Source organism: Prionailurus bengalensis, chromosome C1, assembly GCF_016509475.1.
Source record: "Prionailurus bengalensis isolate Pbe53 chromosome C1, Fcat_Pben_1.1_paternal_pri, whole genome shotgun sequence".
Taxonomy (NCBI): Eukaryota; Metazoa; Chordata; class Mammalia; order Carnivora; family Felidae; genus Prionailurus; species Prionailurus bengalensis.
Window position 1 is genome coordinate 106,333,755 of NC_057345.1, and position 21,662 is coordinate 106,355,416.

Consider the following 21,662-nt stretch of genomic DNA (forward strand, 5'->3'; position numbering starts at 1 on the left):
CGGAGCTGTAATGTCATTGGCCATCCCGCCACTTTATAAAAAACGATGCTGGCAGACACATCCACAATAATTTCAAAGGATCCTTCCCCGCTTCTCGTAGATCAGCCAGCAGAGAACTCAACCACAGAACCTGCAAGACACGGAAAGCAAAGAAGGGCTCTCTTGCGTGTTACCTACGTCCTACGTCCCTCATGAATGCCATTTTGGCTGCGCCTACAATTCCCAAAATGCAACGCGGAGGCTGGAGGCGAATGCCCCTCGCCGAGCGGGGCCTTATGATTGGTGGTGAGCATTGGACCAATCGGAGAAGTTGTTGTTTGTCAGTCTAGGAGAACCGGTCCGGGAGGGTGGAAGGTGGCAAGATGGTGTTGGAAAGCACTATGGTCTGGTGAGGAGCTGCCTCGGGGCCCCGTGATGCGGCGGGATGGGGTGGGGGACGCATGTCGCGCGGAGGCCGGGTGGGCTGGGATGGGGGTGGGGGACCAGTCAGCGAGATGCGGCCCAGGGCCAGGAAGGAAGGAGCTTCATCGACTTCCTGAGTCATCCCAGGCCCCGGGAGAGGTGGATGGGCCCGGAGCACCCCCAGTATCCCTCAGCTGTCGGACTGTCATTGACCAGCCGATCCCTGCTGCCTTGCTCTAGTGTAGCGTCATCTTCTCTAGACTATCCCCAACTCTGCTGTCTGTAGCCAGAGTCCTGCTTCTCAGATTCATCGTGTAGTTTGCCCTCCGCTTCTCAAAATAATGGGTATTAGGAAGGGAAATTGTAAATTCTTTCCCAGCCCCGGGTGCTCATCTCTGTCTCCATTACCTTTCCCTGTATCATCTCGAAAGGTATTATTTATAAATTGGTTTCTCTGTGTCAGGCGGGAATTTACGTTGTCTCACTTACACCTCACAACACTCCTAGGTAAATATCTGTCCATTTTACAGATGGAGATACCGAGTCTCAGCAATTTTAAATGACTAGCCTGAGCCAAGATTTAAACCCCAGGCTTTCTGACATTAAAGCCCTTATCTGGTGAGCTAGATCTCTTAATCAGTCTCAGACTTGGGCTGAGTATTTTATTATAAGTTGGAGTAGAAGATGAGGACACAAACTTTTGCGAGGTTTCAACAATTTCTTCGAAGTATGAGAGTAAAATATAATACAAAATAGTACACAAACACAAATCGCCAGTTGGATGGAAGAACCACCTGAGTTTTTCTTTTGGTGGGCGGGGAATAGCATTGCCAGATAAAATATAGGATACACAGCTAAATTTGAATACTTTATATAAACAATAGTTTTTAATATAAAAAATGGCCATAGGAATGTCCGAAATATTGCATGGGACACATTTATACTAAAAAGTTACTTAAAAATTTTTTTTGCTGGGGGGCGCCTGGGTGGCTCAGTTGGTTGAGCTTCTGACTTCGGCTCAAGTCATGATCTCGCGGTCTGTGATTTTGAGCCTGAGCCCCGTGTTGGGCTCTGTGCTGACTGCTCAGAGCCTGGAGCCAGCTTTGGATTCTGCGTCTCCCTCTCTCTCTGCCCCTCCCCCACTCACGCTTTGTCTCTCTCTGTCTCAGAAATAAACATTTTTAAAAATTAAAAATAAAATAAAAATTAAAAAAATTTTTAACATTTTTTAGAGATGGGGTGGGGGAGGGGAAGAGAGAGAGGGAGACACAGAATCCCAAGCATGTCCCAGGCTCTGAGCTGTCAACACAGAGGCCAAAGTGGGGCTCGAACTCATGGACCGTGAGATCATGGCCCGAGCCAAAGTCGGAAGCTTAACCGAGCCACCCAGGTGCCCCGGAAGTTATTTGTTAATTATGTATAGTTCAAATTTAACTGGGAGTGGAGTCCTATTTATTTATTTGCTAAATCTGGCAACTTCTGGGAGAGAGCATGTTAGAGTAGAAAAAGTACAGGATTTGGAATACGAAATCCTGTGGTTTTGGTACTTACCAGCTCTATGTTCTTGAGAATGTAGTAAATCTCTCACTGGGGAGAGTAGTGACCTCCACTTGCCTTATAGCACAGGTGGGTAAAATGTTTGTGACGGTGCTCTGTAAACTGTACAGCGCTGTACATCTGTTGGGTTCAGTGTACTTGAGGAGTCCTCAAGAGGGAATTTAAGAGGGGCCTTGAAGGGATTTTGACAAATGTTGAGGAAAGACAGACAGTTAGGGGGAAAGGCAGAAACCAAGCTGCTGAAGTGTAAATACCCAAGGTGTGGTTAGGAATTAGGAAATAGGCTAGTGTGACTTGATTATAAGGTTGTTGGTGTAAGGTAGTTTCTTTCTTTCTTTTTTCAGAGGTAGATGGATGTCAGGCTCAGGAGGCCGACCTCTGTCTGGTACCTTCCACAGAGGACTTCTGAAAGAGTTCACGCCATGGGGAGGCCAAGCCGTATACAAAACGGCGTTTAAGAATATTGCATGGGATATGCCTGGGTGGCTCAGTCAGTTAAGTGTCCAACTTCGGCTCAGGTCATGATCTTGCGGTCTGTGAGTTTGAGCCCCATGTTGGGCTCTGTGTTAACAGCTCAGAGCCTGGAGCCTGCTTTGGAGTCTGTGTCTCCCTCTCTTTCTGCCCCTCCCCTGTTTGCACTCTGTCTCTCAAAATAATAAGTAAACATTAAAAAAAAAAAAAAAAAAAGAATATTGGCCTGGCTCATGATCTTGCAGTTTGTGGGTTTAAGCCCCGCATCGGGCTCTTTTCTGACAGCCCAGAGCCTGGAGCCTGCTTTAGATTCTGTGTCTCCCTCTGTCTCTGCCCCTCCCCTGTGCGTGCTCACACTCTCTCTCTCTCTCTCAAAAGTAAATAAACATTAAAAAAATATTGGCCTGGCTTGATGTATAGGAGGAAAGATTAGGTCCAGAGAGACATATTGGTGGCCAATTGTAGCAGTCCAGTCATAGAATAATGATGAGAGCCACTCCTCTTTTTCTGTAGAGCCTCATAGTCTGCTGTGCATGAAAATTCTTTGGAGGAGTTTATTAAAAATTGCAAGTATTTGACTCCGCTCTCCATGTGCTGAGTCAGACTCCCAGCCAGGGAAATCCAGGGATCTGTATTCTTTTTTAAATGAAGACTTTATGGAATAAGTGGATAATATCATAAGTCCTTATTTAAAAAAATTTTTTTAATGTTTTTATTTTTGAGAGACAGAGCATGTGCGGGGGAGGGGCAGAGAGAGAGGGAGACACAGAATCAGAAGCAGGCTGCAGGCTCTGAGCTGTCAGCACAGAGCCCAACGTGGGGCTCGAACTCCGAAGCGGAGAGATCATGACCTGAGCTGAAGTTGGATGCTCAACCAACTGAGCCACCCAGGTGCCCCTAAGCCCTTATTTTGAGTTGGGTTTTTGTTGGGAAAAATTACATACCTTTGAGCAAAAGTAGTCAAGAAATAGATATGTTATTCGATTCATATAGAGGTCAAAACTAGAAAAACTAAACAGTGTGCATAACTTTTCTAGGGATGCATACGTAGGTGTTCAGGCATCTGTGTTTCCCCCACCCCCAAGGCATCTGTGTTTTTAATCCCACCATACTACCATCACCCTCCCTGTGTTCTGATGCCTGTCAAAGTGGGAGCCCTGCTGCCGCATTCTCCACTGTCTGTTCTCCCTACTGCTCAAGTCCCCTTGCTTGCATGAGGCCTTTCTTCCAGCCCTTAGCCATCTGCTCTTGCCCTGTTGCCCAGAGTCCTTATACTTAGTAGCTGTCCAATTGGATGGTCCTCAATGCCTCCATTGTTTTTTATATTTGGACTCACTACTGTATTTGAAGCTAGAGAGACTGTTACTTCCCTGCTGGGAGAATAATCAGAAACAGTGTATCAGGGAAAAAAGAATATAATGCATGGTCAGTCGAGTCAGCCCTTGATCTCCTTTACATAGATGGAGTTTCCACTATGAAAACTAGTCTGTGTTTCATGCTTATTGTTAGGCCCTGTGCTAAGTACTGTCTATGAATTTCATCATCGTAGCAATCCTGTACAGGTAAAAATTCATTTTACAGATGAAGTAACTAGACCTTAGAGAAATTAAGTAACTTCCTCAGGATCATAGTATTAATAAGTAACAGATTGGGGATTTGAACCTGAACCTGAACACTGTTCTTTACTCCCATTTGTGTTTCTTAGGGTAGTTTCTTAATTACCTCTCTTCATCATGTTTGGTTTATATTTATTGCCAGAGGATACTAAAGAAAAAGATTGCCACCTGAACCATATTTTGTTAGCCAGGGGAAATGAAGTGTCTCATCTAGGAGGCCACTCCTTCCTCCCTTCAGCACAGATGGAATCATTGACAGAGTTCTAGAGGATCTCGAGTCATCAGGAATTGATCCTGCTCAGGGCTTGTGTAACGGCTTCATTTACTTGCCTTCTTATGGTCTCTGGGAAGCTGGAGCTTATATTTCATATTATCTGGGTCCCTTAGATTGGGAAAAACTGCAAGGATAAAAGAAGTGAGACTCCAAATCCATGAAATCTCATTTTTGCAGTTTAGTCCAGCTGTCAAAGCTGTTGAACATTTAACCAAATGATTGCATTGTGTTTTCCTGCACTCAGTGCTGCCAGTCATGTACTATTTTATAAATATTTTCTACTTTTGGAATGCTCACATTTTAAAGGCAAATTTAGAATATACATCCATGACAGTGTTTAATAACACTTACATGACTCTTATGAGAAGGTGGTTGTGGTACATGAGTGGATCTCAATGTTTGGTGCTTATCAGAGTCACTTGTGGAGTGAAGATTTAATTTTGTTTCCCCCTTCTCTCATTTTGAGTCTCTAAGTCTGGTGTAATGCTTGGAAGTCTGTGTGTGTGTGTGTGTGTGTGTGTGTGTGTGTGTGTATGTGTGTATGTGTATGTGTGTGTATATATATATGTATACATATATGTGTATATATATATATATATATATATATATATATATATATACATACACACACACACACACATATAAATGCACTGCTGTACATTACAATGTCCCTCAAAGGAAAAGTGTTGCAGGGAGGTAGGGGTCCCTAGAACTAGAGAGATCCTACAATATGTCTTCTTTCCCTTCCTTCTCTCCTAATCTGACAGCGTGGACAACAGTGAATATATGCGGAATGGGGACTTCTTACCCACCCGGCTGCAGGCCCAGCAGGACGCTGTCAACATAGTGTGTCACTCCAAGACGCGCAGCAACCCTGAGAACAACGTGGGCCTCATCACACTGGCCAAGTACATGGGGCAGAGGAGGAGGGGCTTGGTAGGTGGGTGGGTGGCTTCCCACATGTGACCCACTGTGGTATCCAGGTTGCCACCCTTTCGTAGGTTCTGTGAAGTTATGTTTGCCTATCCACCTTCTAGACTAGTTTCTTCACTATTTGGTGGAAATATAGATCGTAACTTGAGTTTAATATTAATCTGAATTTAATACAGTTATGAAACTAGATCTTCTGGGGTGAGAGTTCACAATATATTTTAAATTCAATGAAAAGTGATTTGGGATAAGGGTCCTCAGGGCATTTATCACATGTCCTCTTACATGTGATAGACCACCTAGAAGTGGTCTAAGGACTGATAACCCTCAGATGAGTAGCCTCCCATCCCAGTATGCGTGTTGTCAGCTGGCCAGTGGGTCTAGAGATGGAGCAGGTGGGAGACATAGTCAATAGCATCGAGCTATGGTAGAGGGATTGTCATGTTACCCCCAGAAGGCAGCATAACAGGAATTCAAGGGAAATTGGGAGGAAGAGGGCAAGTTTGCAAAATCAACTACTTATTTCCTGTGCTCATATCTACTGAATATTATTTCCAGTTTTATGGAGATATGATTGACGTATAACATGGCATAAGTTTAAGGTATACAACATAATGATTTGATATATGTATATATTGTGAAAATGATCACCACGCTAAGTTTAGTTAACACCCATATCTCACAAATTTTTCTTTGCTTGTGATGAGAACTTTTAAGGTCTACTCTCTAAACACTGGGCGTTGGATTAAGAAAAGTAGAGATTACAGTTATTATAAAGGTCTTTAAAGAGAAGACAAGTCAGGTGCACCTGGCTGGCTCAGTCAGTAGAGCATGTGACTCTTGATCCACATTGGGCGTAGAACTTACTTAAAAAAAGAAAAGAAGAGTCAAATACAGTTTTTGAGGACTTGTCCTGACCTGAAGTCACAGAAACCGTTTCCCTACATCCCAGTGACTGTGAAGTGCTGACCACACTCACCCCTGACACCGGCCGCATCCTTTCCAAGCTTCACACTGTCCAACCCAAGGGCAAGATCACCTTCTGCACTGGCATCCGCGTGGCCCACGTGAGTCCTACTGGATCCCTTTGATTGTTTCTCCGTGTTCTGAAGTTCTGCCCCCAACGTTGTTGATTTCTCCCCTGGAGTCTTGAGCCAGAACCAGAGCAGGGGAATAGAAAGGACTCAGAAATGAGTAGAAAAGATATGGTGGGAAAAATTCCAGGACCAGTGATGACGGTGAGGGAAAAGACCCCTGGAATTAAGACTCACCCCTCTTCCTTGTCCACACAGAGGCACAGCAAGGAGGAAGGATGAAGGAGGGATTAGACCCTTCTGTGTCTAATGTGTGTGAGCAGGATGGTGGACTTGAGGAATGTAGAAACCATAAGAACCATAAAAAATGCAGAGTGACAGGGAGTGAGCTAGGTGATGCCTCTGGCTGACTGTGAGAACTTCCTCTCTCTTTACAAGCTGGCTCTGAAGCACCGACAGGGCAAGAATCACAAGATGCGCATCATTGCCTTTGTGGGAAGTCCCGTGGAGGACAATGAGAAGGATGTGAGTCCAGGTGACAGCTGGGACATTTGGGAATGGGGTCTCTCAGGCCTTAAGGGAGCCTGGCAGAGTCATTGGGTTCATCTCTTCGGGGAAAGGTGGATCTACAGAATTCAGTGTTTCTGTTGGGGGGCCTTGGGGAGGTTAACCAGTTTCCGTATGCTTTTGTGAGGTGTGTCATTTCCCCTCATGGTATGGAACAGATTTCCTCATTTCTCTTCCCTCTTCCTAGCTGGTGAAGCTGGCTAAACGTCTCAAGAAGGAAAAAGTGAATGTTGACATTATCAACTTTGGGGAAGAGGTGAGTAAGGCCAGGTTGGGGGCATGGACTTGATTTGGCTGTAAACAGAACAGTCCTTCCCCAGAGGAGTGCCTGCACTGTGAGAGAGTAGCTACAAACAAAAGCTGAAGTGGCAGAAGACGGGGAGTAGGGCGGGAAGGAGAGCCTGCTGTGTCCTTCCCTCCCTCAGGAAGTGAACACAGAAAAGCTGACAGCGTTTGTAAACACACTGAATGGCAAAGATGGTACCGGTTCTCATCTGGTGACAGTGCCCCCCGGGCCCAGCTTGGCCGATGCCCTCATCAGTTCTCCGATTCTGGCTGGTGAAGGTGGTGCCATGCTGGGACTTGGTGCCAGTGACTTTGAATTTGGAGTGGATCCCAGTGCTGATCCTGAGCTGGCCCTGGTGAGCAAACATTGACCTCACGTAGAGCCCAGGGGTCTTTCTTTGTCCTCCTTACTCACACACCCACACGCCACATAGCTAGCTTCTCTAGGGCTAGACAGTCCTGAGCACCCTTGCTCATTTTCCCATACTCCCTTCGGGTCCCTCTTCCCCTTAAATCTGTGTGATCTCCGGGGGCACCAGTGTCAGTGCTCTTGTTCACTTGTAATTAAAGCCCAGGCTTCTTCCAAGTCCTCCCTTTTCCCCTATATCATCTCTTACCTCCCAGCTTCTTCACCATGTACATAAACCAGAAGCTGCCCCTTTGTGTTCCTTTCCCACCCCTCAGGGGACTCGCCCACTGCCCGCGAGGAGGGCAGGCAGAATGCCTGACCTTGCCCTGCCCTTTGCCAGGCCCTCCGTGTCTCTATGGAAGAGCAGCGGCAGCGGCAGGAGGAGGAGGCCCGGCGGGCAGCTGCAGCCTCTGCTGCTGAGGCCGGGATTGCTACAGCCGGGGCCGAAGGTGAGGGATAGGGCTGAAGGGTGCCCAGTGGCCCGGGATGGAGGTGCAGGAGAAGGAGTAGGAATGGGGAGGCCCAGCAGCCCCGGGAGTATATGGGCTGGGGGAACGCTTTGGGGGTGGGTCTGTGTGGACCCTGGCACCGGTTCTACTCTACCACTCTCTTTCTTTTTCCAGACTCGGATGATGCCCTGCTGAAGATGACCATCAGCCAGCAGGAGTTTGGCCGCACCGGGCTCCCCGACCTGAGCAGTATGACCGAGGAAGAGCAGATTGCCTACGCCATGCAGATGTCCCTACAGGGTGCAGGTGAGTCAGGGCCCCGGGGCTCAGTGCTCAGGCGGAGAGGTTGGGTCCGGAAATGGAGCTCAATACACTGACCTCTTTTCTTCAGAGTTTGGCCAGGCAGAATCAGCCGACATTGATGCCAGTTCAGCCATGGACACATCTGAGCCTGCCAAGGTGAGGGCCAGCAGTGACTCCCCATCCCCATCATGCTTAAAGTCCCCTGGTGTTCATGTCCTCAAACCCTCCAGGCCTGAAACCACTCTTCGGGTTTCACAGCTGAGCTTTTTGAGGAGCACAGGGAAAGAAACAGAAGTATATACGTTTCTTGTTGGTAAACTTTGCTAAGGCAATAGGACGCTCACAGTCAAGGTTGAGTAAGTGTCCTCATGTTCTGTAATTGTCCTTCCTTTTTGGTGGGAGCAGTCTGGACGGGTGTGTAGGATATTGTCTTCCCACCAGGGTGAAAGGCGGAAAAAAAGAATGGGTATCTGAGAGCAAGAAATCTGAACGTGATGGCATGTAATTTTATGCTGTATGCTCAGGAAGCTGAGTTCCAGTTTCTCTGGCCAGTACTAAATGTGTGAGTTTGTACCGCATATAGGCACTGGATATTTTCCTCAATTGTCCTTCCTACTCTTGGCCAGAGGTGTCCCCGCACCCAGTCAGGTGGAGAGAGAGGCTCAGGCAGCCGTGTGCTCCCCAGATGGCCCAGCCCCTGCCCCTGCCCCTGCCCCAAGCCCACCCTGCCCTTTTTCAGGAGGAGGAGGATTATGATGTGATGCAGGACCCCGAGTTCCTTCAGAGTGTCCTGGAGAACCTGCCAGGAGTGGATCCCAACAATGAAGCTATTCGAAATGCCATGGGGTCCCTCGCCTCCCAGGCCAACAAGGATGGCAAGAAAGACAAGAAGGAGGAGGACAAGAAATGAGACTGGGGGCAAGGGTGGCTGAGCCTGCTCAGGGGCCGCACAGGGTGGGACGGGGTGTAGGCTTAGATATGTTACCTGTAACCACTGCCGCCTCAATAAAGCTTGGCAACTTTTGTTTCCTTTTGCCTCCAGTAGTAGTAGCTGTAAGTGTGAGAGAGGGGAGGAGTGCCTGGCACGAAGGGGAGTGTCCCCTACTGAGTCCTCAGTACCTGGTCTCTAATTAATTAATTAATTAATTAATTAAATATAAAACAGTATTGGCCTTTGGAGACTCGAGTCTGGAGCAGGGCCGGCCTGGAAATGTGTGTTTACACACTTCGGAAAGTGCCCAAAGAGGGCCACGAACGAGGCGCTGTGAGAATGGGAGAAAGGGCCAAACCCTCACAGTCTCTGGGAAGGCTCCTGGAGGTAACACCTGAGTCCTCCATGTTCATCAGGGCGAAATGTCCATCAGCCAACAGGGAAGAGATGGGGATGTTTCCAGTCAGCAGGAACCGTATGTGCTGATGACACAGAGGCACTTGGGAAGGACTGAGTAGCTCAGAGACTGGCTGGGTGAGTGGAGGAGATGGGAAAGTGGTCAGCAGTGAAAACACTGAAGACCAGGGATCCTTGAGACCTGACTTTGACAAGGTGAGGCCTGTGAAGCCACAAGATAAACCTGTTCATCTTCTTGGAGCACCACATTTAGAGGACGGTTTTCTCATAGGGTATGGAATAGAATGCAAAATTCACATAATCCCAAAGAAGCTTACTAAATGGAAGGATATTTGCAAATATATATCTGATAAGGGGTTACTATTCAAAATATACAAAGAACTACAGTTCGGGGCACCTGGGTGGTTCAGTCTGCTAAGCTCCTGACTTTGGCGTAGGTCATGATCTTGTGGTTCGTGAGTTCAAGCCCACATCGGCTCTGCGCTGACAGTGTGGAATCTACTTGGAATTCTTTGTCTCTCTCTCTCTCTCTCTCTCTCTCTCTGCCCTCCCCCCCACTTGCATTCTCTCTCTCTCCCAAACTTTAAAAAATTAAAGTAAATAAAAAGAACTTCTACAGCTCAACATCCAAAAAAACCAAAAAACAAAAAACCAACAATCCGACTAAACGATGGGAAGAAGACGTGAATAGACCTTTTTCCAAAGGAGATATATAAATGGCCGATACCTGAAAAGATGCTCAACCTCACCAATTGTCAGGGAAATGCAAATCAAAACCACAATGAGATCTCAATTTGCAAGTCAGAATGGCTTGTATCAAGAAGATAAGAATAGTGTTGACAAGGATGTGAAGAAAAGGGAACCCTCGTACACTCTGGTGGGAGTGGAAATTGGTGAAAACAGTTTGGAGGTTCCTCAAAAAATTAGAAATACCATATAATACACTAATTCAACTTCTGGGTATTTATCCAAAGAACACAGAAATACTTGAAAAGACACATGCACCTCTCTGTTTATTGCAATATTATTTATAATAGCCAAGATACAGAAGCAACCCAATCAGTGGATGAATGGATAAGGATGTGAGATATGTATGTGAGATACACACACACACACACACACACACACACACACACACACTGGAATATCAGCCATAAAAAAGGGCGTGCCACTTACAACAGGGACAGACCTAGAAGGTATAATGCTAAGTAAGAGCAAGACAAATATGATTTCGCTTAAATGTGGATCTAAAAAAAAGGAACAAACGGGCACCTGGGTGGCTCAGTCGGTTAAGTGTCTGACTTTGGCTCAGGTCATGATCTTACAGTCCTTGAGTTCAAGCCCTGCGTCAGGCTCTGTGCTGCCAGCTCAGGGCCTGGAGCCTGCTTCAGATTCTGTGTCTCCCTCTCTCTCTGCCTCTCCCCTGCTCATGCTCTGTCTCTCTCTGTCTCAAAAATAAATAAAAACCTTAAATTTTTTTTAAAAAGGAACAAACACCAAAAAAAGCAGAAACAGACCTGTAAATACAGAAAACACTGGTGGTTTGCCAGAGGGGTGGAGGTTGCAGGATGGGCAGAGCAGGTGAAGGGAACTGGGAGGTGCAGGCTAACAGTTACGGAATGATTAAGTCGCAGCATACAGAAGAAAGGGACAGCAAACGGAATATAGTCAATGGTGTTGTATTAGTGTTGTATGGTGACAGCAGCTACGCTTGTGAGTACAGCATATAGACCTGGCAAATCACCATGTTGTACACCTGAAACTAATGTAACTGTCAGCTCTACTTCAGTTTCTAAATCACGTAATCCTCTTGTTTATTATATTTAAAGAGGTAATTGATATTTGACCTATAAAATAACCTACATATAAATCATGAATCATAACAACAAAATGAACATATCTGCATTCAACTTAAGAGCTAGAATATTACTAATGCCACATTCCTCTGGTGTATCTTCTTGAACCCACCTCTACAGCCTCCCCAGAGATAACTATTATCCAGAATTTTACATTTTATCATTTTTCTTTTTCATAGTTTTTTCAGTATTGCTTGTTTCTGAGTTTTATACAAAAAAGTTTTGGGGCCCTTGGGTGGCTCAGTTAGTTGGGCAGCTGACTTCAGCTCAGGTCATGATCTTATAGATTATGAGTTCCAGCTCTGCATTGGGCTATGTGCTGACAGCCCAGAGCCTGGAGCCTGCTTCGGATTCTGTGTCTCCCTGTCACTCTGACCCTCCCCCACTCTCTCTCTCTCTCTCAAAAATAAATATTAAAAAAATTTTTTTTAATAGTTTTATACTGTGACACTTCTGGAACTTTCTTTTCTTTTTCTTTATTTTGTTTTTAAGAGGGAAAGAGAGCATGAGTAGGAGAGGGAGAGAAAGAGAGAGAATCTTAAGCAGGCTCCAAGCCAAGCGAGGATCCTGACATGGGGCTCAGTCTCACGACCCCGAGATCATGACCTGAGCCAAAATCAAGAGTCACACACTTGACCAACTGAGCCGCTCACACACCCGGAGACTTCTGGAACTTTTTAAACAAATGTTTCATTTCTGGGGTTCTTCAAAGTTTTGCATGTAGTCGTTCTTTTTTTCTGGTTGTATAGTACTACTTGCTGTGAATATACTACAATCTACCCATTTTCCTGTTGGTGGACATTTGCACTGCACCGTTATTTTTCAATTGGCAATGGGGTTACAGTGGAATGTTTTGTACATCCCTGCTGATGCACATGTCCAAGAGTTTCTTTAGGCTGCTTTATAGAATAATGCTGAGTTGTTTTTCACTGTGGCTGTGTGGATTTGCACTTCCTCCTGTGGTGTAAGAATTCCTGTTGACCAAATCCTTTCCAGCCCTTGGTATCGTTAAGACTTCTTAATTTCTGCCAATCCAATCAGGATAAATGATAATTGACCGTGGTCTTGATTTGCATTTCCCTGATTACTAATGAGGTTGATCTTTTTACATTTTTTTAAACGTTTGTTCATTTTTGAGAGACAGAGAGAGACACAGTGTGAGTGGGAGAGGGGCAGAGAGAGGGAGGCACAGAATCCAAAGTAAGCTCCAGGCTCTGAGCTGTCAGCACAGAGCCCAATGTAGGGCTTGAACCCACAAACCATGAGATCATGACCTGAGCTGAAGTCAGATGCTCAACTGACTGAGCCACTCAGGTGCTCCTTTTTACATTTTTTAACAATAGGTCTTTGTATTTCACATTTTTGTGAAATGTCTCTTCATGACTTTTGTCCATATTTCTATTGGATTGTCTTTTTATTGATGTTTTGTAAGAGTTCTTTAACTTTTTGATACTAAATTATTGATTAAATATATACCAATTAAATACATATATATATCAAATACGTTTGAGATATATATATGATATATATATGAGGTATATATATTTTAAACATATATATATGTTTGAGATATATATGTGTATATATATATATATATATATATATATATATAATATGTTTGATTTGGGACTCTCTATTTATTTATTTTTCAATATATGAAGTTTATTGTCAAATTGGTTTCCATACAACACCCAGTGCTCATCCCAAAAGGTGCCCTCCTCAATAGCCATCACCCACCGTACCCTCCCTCCCACCCCCCAAGGGACTCTCACTTTAAAGTGTTTTTGAGTGAACAAAATTCTTAATGTCAAATTTCTCAATCTTTTCTTTCAAGGTTACTGTTTTTTGTGTCCAGCAAACACTTCCAGGGGTCAGAAAGATATTGTTTTCTTTCTTAAAGGTTTATATGGTTTTGTCTTTCATGTAGAAATTCTGTATTCCATCTAGAATTGATTGTTACATACATTGGGATACGGGTACAGTTTTAATTTTTTAATATGGACAATTATTTTTTACAGCATTATTTATTGAGAAATTCCACCTTTCTCCAGTGATCTGCACTATTACTTCTGCCTGGGCCAACATTCCATGAGTTTTGTTTCCAATATCCTGAAGTCAGACCTTAAACCCTGAATGTAAACAAGGCTCCACAAAGACAAGCTAGAAAACCTACCTGTGTTCCCATTATATTCATGCTGGATGAGTTCCATTTCTGAATAATGAGTTTGTAGATACTTGTCTCTAAGTTTTGGGGGAGACTGGTATTTTTTAAATCAAATATAACTTGAAAGAAATGGCCCATCATCAAATCTTGGTAATCTTATTGGTTTTGGTTATAAAGGTATTGGTTACTTTCCTGGGCCTGTGTGTGGTTCCCCAAGCAAAATCCTGTTCTGATAGAGCCCGTCCATCAAGTAATGACAGGAAGAACTGTGTGCCAGTATTCTGGCCCTCTGTAGGTCAACTGGGTGACTTCAGTGTTCATGAGGATGACTCAGTCGACACCATGGCCTCTTCCAATTCGTCACCACACATTCATTCTGTGATCATCATCACAGTTCAATCTTCCACACTCATGGCTACACCCTAGATCATGTCCACCTTAAGTAATGCTCCCTGTTGAAGTCAAATATTCACTGGGCCCATAAGCCCCTATTTTTTTTAGCTGTCCTACTTTGATAGTCTCTGTACACTTTTTTTTAATTTTTTTTAACGTTTTTATTTATTTTTGAGACAGAGAGAGACAGAGCATGAATGGGGGAGGGTCGGAGAGAGAGGGAGACACAGAATTGGAAGCAGGCTCCAGGCTCTGAGCCATCAGCCCAGAGCCCGACGCGGGGCTCGAACTCACAGACCGCGAGATCGTGACCTGAGCTGAAGTCGGATGCTTAACCGACTGAGCCACCCAGGCGCCCCTCTGTACACTTTTCAATAGTACTGTGAAGAAATGGGTATACTCCTTGGGCAGTTCTGCTGTAGGAATTTAAGTCATCAGAGAAGTACCAAAGATTTATGCATAAAGGTATTGAAAAATTGGAAACAACCTGATATCCAACAATTATGTTACATTAGTATGGACCAAAGTTATCAATAAACTTATTTTGGAAGACCATTTGATGACATTGGATATATGACTATAATATTAGTAAATGCTTGCATAACATAATGTGCCAGAGACTATTTTTAAATGTTTTACGTGTTTTAAATTATTTAGTTTTCATGACAATCCTATGAGGTAGGTGTAGCATTATTAATCCTGTTTGATAAATGAGGAAATTGAAACCCTGTGAAGCCAGGTAACTTCCTCTGCAAACGATGATTCTCACAGTGGGATCCACAAACCCCTGGGCATCCCCAAGACACTTTCAAGGGGGTTGTGAGGTCAAAACTATTTTCATAATGACACGAAGGTGTCATTTGACTCTCCGCTGTGCTGGGATTTACATCAATGCAAAGGCAGTGAGGGGAAACTGCTGGTGCCTTCGTACAAATCCAAGACACCAGCACCAAATTATACCGCTAGTCATGGTATTCTTCATCCCCACATCCTCATGGCTTAAAAAAACAGACAAGGGGCGCCTGAGTGCCTCAGTCGGTTGAGCATCTGACTTCGGCTCAGGGCATGATCTCACGCTTTGTGGGTTCGAGCCCCACATCGGGCTGTGTGCTGACAGCTCAGAGCCTGGAGCCTGCTTTGGATTCTGTGTCTCCCTCTCTCTCTGCTCCTCCCTTGCTCACACTCTGTCTCTCTCCCTCTCTCAAAAATAAATAAACATTTAAAAAAATAATTAAAAAAACAGACAAAAATACTGTTCTTGATGAAGCAGTAAAACATATTAATTTTATTACATCTCAACCCTTGAGTGCACATCTTTCATATTTTCTTTTTTTTTTAAGTTCACTTATTTTGAGAGAGAGAGAGAGAAAGAGAGAAAATACCCCAAGCAGGCTCTGCACTGTCAGTGTGGAGCCCAATGCGGGGCTCGAACCTGCTAACCGTGAGATCATGACCTGAGCCAAAATCGAGAGTCGGATGCTTAACTGACTGAGCAACCCAGGCGCCCCAATATTTTATTTTTATTTATTTTTAATTTTTTTCAACGTTTATTTATTTTTGCGACAGAGAGAGACAGAGCATGAACGGGGAGGGGCAGAGAGAAAGGGAGACACAGAATCGGAAACAGGCTCCAGGCTCTGAGCCATCAGCCCAGAGCCTGACGCGGGGCTCGAACTCCCGGACCGCGAGATCGTGACCTGGCTGAAGTCGGACGCTTAACCGACTGCGCCACCCAGGTGCCCCCCAATATTTTATTTTTAAGTAATCTCTACACCCAACGTGGGGCTCGAACTTACAACTCCAAGATCAAGAGCCGCATGCTCTTCCAAGTGCCACAAGTTTCTCAGAAGTTTTGAGATGGATAATATTTTTAAAGTTTATATTCAAGTTAGTTAACACACAGTATAGTCTTGGCTTCAGGAGTACAACCCAGTGATTCATCTCTTAAATATGATACCCTGTGCTCATCCCTAAAAGTGCCCTCCTTAATGCCCGTCACCCACTTAACCCCCCACCAACCCCGCAGCCACATCCAGCAACCCTCTGTTCTCTGTATTTAAGAGTCTCATTTGCCTCCTCTCTGTTTTGATTTTTCCTTCCCTTCCTCTATGTTCATCTGTTGAATTTCTCAAATTCCACATGAGTGAAATTGTATCATATATGCCTTTCACTGACTGACAAATTTCGCTTAGCATAATGCCCTCCAGTTCCATCCATGTCATTGCAAATGGCAAGATTTCATTCTTTTTCATCACTGAGTAGAATTCCATTGCATACATAAACCACATCTTCTTAATCCATTCATCAGTGGATGGACATTTGGGCTCTTTCCATAATTTGGCTATTGTCGATAGTGCTGTAAACATTGGGGTGCATGTGCCCTTTTGAATCAGCATTTTTGTATCCTTTGGATAAATGAGATGGATGATGATATTATTTTTTTCATCTGTATCAGATTGTATATGGTAATGTGCCAGCATTTGGAAGATCTGCACTACACATCGAACCAATAGCCTCCAAATGATCTGTTCCAAATACAAGAAAAGAAATGGATTCAAATGTAACAGGTTACAAAAAGTTCATTGATATGGTTTCAGATTCTGTGTTGCAACTAACGTTTAAGAAACTACTATTTGTCAAGTTTTGGTATACTATAAAAAAATACCCACTGCTATCTGAAAAAGCTATTGAAATATGCCTACTTTGAGTCACTATATTCTACACGTGCAACTAATACAACACTATATATGAACTAACTGGAATTAAAAACTAAAACAAAAGAGAAAGAAAGGAAGAGAAAAGAGAAAGAAAGAAAGAAAGAAAGAAAGAGAAAGAAAGAAAGAAAAGGAGGGAGGAAAGGAAGGAAGGAAGGAAGGAAGGAAGGAAGGAAGGAAAAGATGTTTCCATTTTTTCCAACAACATATTTGTGAGATCAGATTTTCTTTATATCCTTCAACCAAAACAACATATTGCAACAAGTTGAGAACCCAGTTGTCTTCTTCCATTAATGAGACATTAAAGAGATTTGCAAAAATGTAAAATAGCATACCCATCTCGTTAAATGTTTGTTTTGGAAAATAGTTATTTTTTCATAAAAACTAAGGAATATTAACATATAATGGGTTTGTTGTGATTTTAAATAAATTAATATTTAAAATCTTTCTCAGTTTTTTAATTCCTAATATAATAAATATCTCTCTGTGTAATCTACATACACAGAAGCCTTTTGGGAAGCTTCCATTTTTAAGAGTGGAAAGAGATCCTGAGAACTACTGTTCTACAGCTCGGAAGTGATGGAACAGAGGACAGACCCCAGGAAATTTGGTTGTAGAGTCCCTGCTTTTTTTTTTTTTTTAAGGTAGGCTCTAGGCCCAGTGTGGGGCTGAAACTCATGACCTCATGATCAGAAGCTGCGTGCTCTACTGACTGAGCCAGACAAGTGCCCCTGTAGGGTCCATACTCTTACATGTTTCATTGTATCAATCATTTCCTTCTTTCTATAAGCACTGGCAAAACATAAGTGAAAATGTCATAGTATTTATTTCTGGGGGATAGAAATTTGCAGTGCAGTAAAACATGTAAAAATAACTTCACTAGATTGAAAATAACTTCCTTGGGGCACCTGAGTGGCTCAGTTGATTGAGTGTCTGACTCTTGATTTTGTCTCGGGTCATGGGATCAAACCCTGTGTTGTGCTCCATTCTGAATGTGGAGGCTGCTTAAGACATTCTCTCTCTCTCTTTCTCTCCTCCTGTCTCTCTCCCCTGTTCATGCCCTTTCTCAAAAGAAAGGAAAGGAAAGGAAAGGAAAGGAAAGGAAAGGAAAGGAAAGGAAAGGAAAGGAAAGGAAAAGAAAAGAAAAAGGAAAAGAAAAGAATTTCCTTTTCCTTTCTTTTACTGTTAGTTTCTTCCTTGCTTTGCTCCCATCTGTCAAGAGCAAAGATCTCGTAATCTATCATTTAAACCACTGTCTTGGCAGTAACTTCATCTCCCAAGTTCCTTTTCACTCCACCCAAGCTGAGCTGAACCCCAAGCCTGAACTGATCCTCGAACCATCTATTTTTCAACCTTTTTATCTCAACTTCTGAGGTTCGGAGAGATTAGGTAATTTGGCCAAGGATTTAGCTGATGAAGGGGCAGAACCAGGATCAAAACCCAGGTCTCTCTCCCTGGAAGGTGCATCACCAGGAAACAGCTCTTTCCCCTTCTCAGCAGCCCTCGTGGTCAGCCCTGTCACCATTTCCCTGCAGCAATCATGTCATACTTTGGTGTACGCCCCCATCCTCAGCAGAAGATACCACCTTTTTGCTTCTGAGTCCCTTCCCTCCAGCCTCCTCCTCCACCTTCTGGCATCAGCCACCACCTCACTGCAGAGTCTCTTTTGTCCTCAACACCTGCTCTGCCCCTGCTTTCCTCTCAGTGGACACACATCAAGCCCACATCACCAATAACCTTATCTGAGACCATACTGTTTGACATTTTATCTTACAATGAACATCATTTCCTTCATCATAAAAACCATGGGTTATTTATTGAAATGGAAAATGCTCATGATGTATGAAATGAAACAAGCATCCTTCAAAGTAGCCAATTTTTATTTAAACATACGTGGGTGAAAGGACCATCACCTAGGGATGGATAGTTGTCACCTGCCCCTGTCAGCTGAGTTTATAGAATTCTCTATTCTTTACACTTTGTTTTGCTTTCCACAGGTTTTATGACAAGAATATGTAACTAGTTTTGTTATCAGAAAAACTCAAATGTTTTTAAACCAAAATAAAATGCCTCTTCCTCTTTTAGCCACCACCCCGTCTCTTTCTTTGCCACACTTCAGCTGTTCCAGAATCTTCTCTCCCTGCTTTCCTTTTCCTCACCTTCCTCGGCTCCGCATTTCTGAAGATGTCTCTCTGGCCGAGGTGGCCAGTGACATCCTCCTTACAAAACTGATCCCTTCTCTTGCTTGCCCTCTCAGCTGCATTTGACCTGGTTAAACATCCCTTCCTTGAACTTATTTCTGCTGGCTTCTCTGATGGCACTCTCCACTATTTCCACCCCCATCTTTCTGGCTCCCCCATTTCAACACATTTCTCAGGCTTCTCTTTCACTGCTCTTTCCTAAAGCGTTAGTATTCCTCAGGATCCCGTCCTGGGTTTTCTTCTCACTCTGTACCCTCTTGCACTCCACATCCTCAACATGTCATTTGTGGGGTGCTCCAACATCTATCACATTTTTATATGCTAACTCCTGCATCTGTAGCTTCAACCTATAAATGGAAACCCCTTCCAGAGTTTCAAACCCAGAGAGGCTTCCAGACACAAGAATCTTCTCTTGGAATGACTTAACCCATCTCATCTTTGCCCCGTATCTGCTTGTATTTTTGTTGTTCCCAATGGAATGAATCATCTTTGGTTTTTCTCTTTTCTTCCATCCTCCCTTATCAAGGAGTGGTCAAGTTCTGCCCCTCTTACCTCCTTAAAATACCCCAAATTCATCCTCTCCTATCACACATATTAGTGTGCAAGAAAATATCAGTGGAGTATCTACCAAAGAAAGAAAAAAAGAAAAGAAAATCAGACTGACATCAACTTCTAATCAGCAACAATAGACATGTTGGAATATAAACATGTTGGAACAAATTGGAATAAAAACATGTTGGAATTATATCTAAAGTCTTGAGGGAAAATAAATGTCAGCCTGGAATTCTATTATGTGCTTCCATTTTCTTTGGATTTATTCTATCTTGTTTTTAATTTCTTGAATTGAACAACACATAGCTCTTCACTTTTTACTGTTTATTGTTTCCTTTTTTGGGTCAATCTTCACAGCTTTTTAAAGTATATTTTTTCCTCAGATTTTATTTTACACTCCACTGTCATATTTTGACCAATACTTATTTGGTTCTTTTGAAAGGCACATTTTTTTAAGTTTATTTATTTATTCTGAGGGAGAAGGCAGGTAGAATAGGGATAGAGAGAGAGGGAGAGAGAGAATCCCAAGCAGGCTCCACACTGTCAGCTCAGAGTCTGACGTGGGGCTCCATCTGATGAACTGTGAGATCATGACCTGAGGTGAAATTAAGAGTCGGATGCTTAACTGACTGAGCCACCCAGGCACCCCTTTTGAACAATACTTGTGAGGTATTCTTCTACTGGACTTCCTGAGAATGCAATGGAATTAATATATGTATAAAATACAAGACCATTATCTGATGAGTAAGTATAGAGAAATCAGAGCAATATGACAAATAAATTAAGACTATAATGATGAAACAACAGAATGAGATCTTGTGGTTAAAGACTGATAGAATCAACACTATATCTCAGAGCTGTGAGAGAAAATTAACTTCCTATCCTGAGAGGATAAATTTAATAAAAAATAAATTATTGTAATTGAAAATACCTTAGGATAATTCAAGATGTGTTTTCCTAATAGATTCCATTAGGATACCTAAAAATCACTGGGTCATGCAGCTAAATGTCACTGCCAGATCTCAGAGACATACTGGTTCAGTACATCTTGGGCAGGGTAATGAATCTGCATTTTAAATCAGCATCTCTGGTAAAATTGACATAAGATGCTTCAAAGATTACACTATTTTCATATTATATGAGAGAGGAATGGACAATATATATACACTTTTAAATTTATTTTTAAATTAACAATTAACAATTGTTTAATAAGCAATTTAGTTTTGAGAGAGAGAGAGAGAGAGAGAGACAGACAGAGCGCAAGCAGGGGGGAGGGGCAGAGTGAGAGGGAGACACAGAATCCAAAGCAGGCTCCAGGCTCTGAGCTGTCAGCACAGATCCTGACTCAGGGCTCGAACCCATGTACTGTGAGGTCATGACCTGAGACTAAGTCGGATGCTTAACCAACTGAGCGACCCAGGCACCCCTAAAGTTTATTTATTTATTTATTTATTTATTTATTTAGAGATAGACAGAGGATGAGCAGGAGAGGGGCAGAGAGAGAGGAAGACACAAAATCTCAGATTCAACAATTCTATACATTTTTCAGTGCTCATCACAATAAGTGTACTCTTAATCCCCTTTATCTATTTCACCCATCTCTTCACCTACTGCTCCTCTAACAACTACCAGTTCTCTGTATTTAAGAGTCTGGTTTTGGGGTGCCTGGGTGGCTCAGTTGGTTAAGCGTCTGACTCTTGATTGCAGCTTAGGTCATGATCTCACAAACGTGGGTTGAGCCCTGCGTTGGGCTCTGCACTGATGCTGTGGAGCCTCCTTGGCCTCTCTCCCTCTGTCTCTGCCTACCCCCTCCCACCAATATAACAAACAAACAAACAAACAAACAAACAAGTCTAGTTTTTGTTTTTCTCTTTTTTTCTTTGTTTTGTTTCTTAAATTCCACATATTAGTGAAATCATATGATATTTGCCTTTCTCTTACTGGTTTATCTTGCTTAACGTTATACCTTATAGGCCCATCCCTGTTCTTATAATTGCTGCATTCTTTAAACATTCTTTAAAAAAACAAAAACTAGACCCATAGCTCATCAGAAACAAAATAAAATTTTGCCTTACTGCTTTGAATAAATGTCACTTTAAAATTTTATCACAGGGGTGCCTGGGTGGCTCAGTTGGTT

At 43.2% G+C, this 21,662-nt stretch overlaps 1 protein-coding gene across 3 annotated transcripts; it reads left to right on the plus strand.

Annotated features, from left to right (window-relative positions):
• The first annotated feature begins 275 nt into the window (after positions 1-275).
• On the plus strand, positions 276-9,326 carry PSMD4 (proteasome 26S subunit ubiquitin receptor, non-ATPase 4). 3 transcript variants are annotated; one of them, XM_043576276.1, is made up of 10 exons: positions 276-388; positions 5,088-5,228; positions 6,203-6,317; positions 6,723-6,809; positions 7,039-7,107; positions 7,277-7,492; positions 7,886-7,994; positions 8,169-8,300; positions 8,386-8,453; positions 9,037-9,326. In XM_043576276.1, exons 1-10 carry the CDS (start codon positions 363-365, stop codon positions 9,205-9,207), a joined length of 1,134 nt encoding a protein of 377 aa, XP_043432211.1. In that variant the 5' UTR covers positions 276-362; the 3' UTR covers positions 9,208-9,326. The 3 variants fall into 3 exon arrangements, with proteins under 3 accessions (XP_043432211.1, XP_043432212.1, XP_043432210.1); XM_043576275.1 differs by lacking the exon at positions 276-388 and adding an exon at positions 2,304-2,344; XM_043576277.1 differs by lacking the exon at positions 7,277-7,492 and having other exon boundaries at positions 293-388.
• Positions 9,327-21,662: the final 12,336 nt, after the last annotated feature.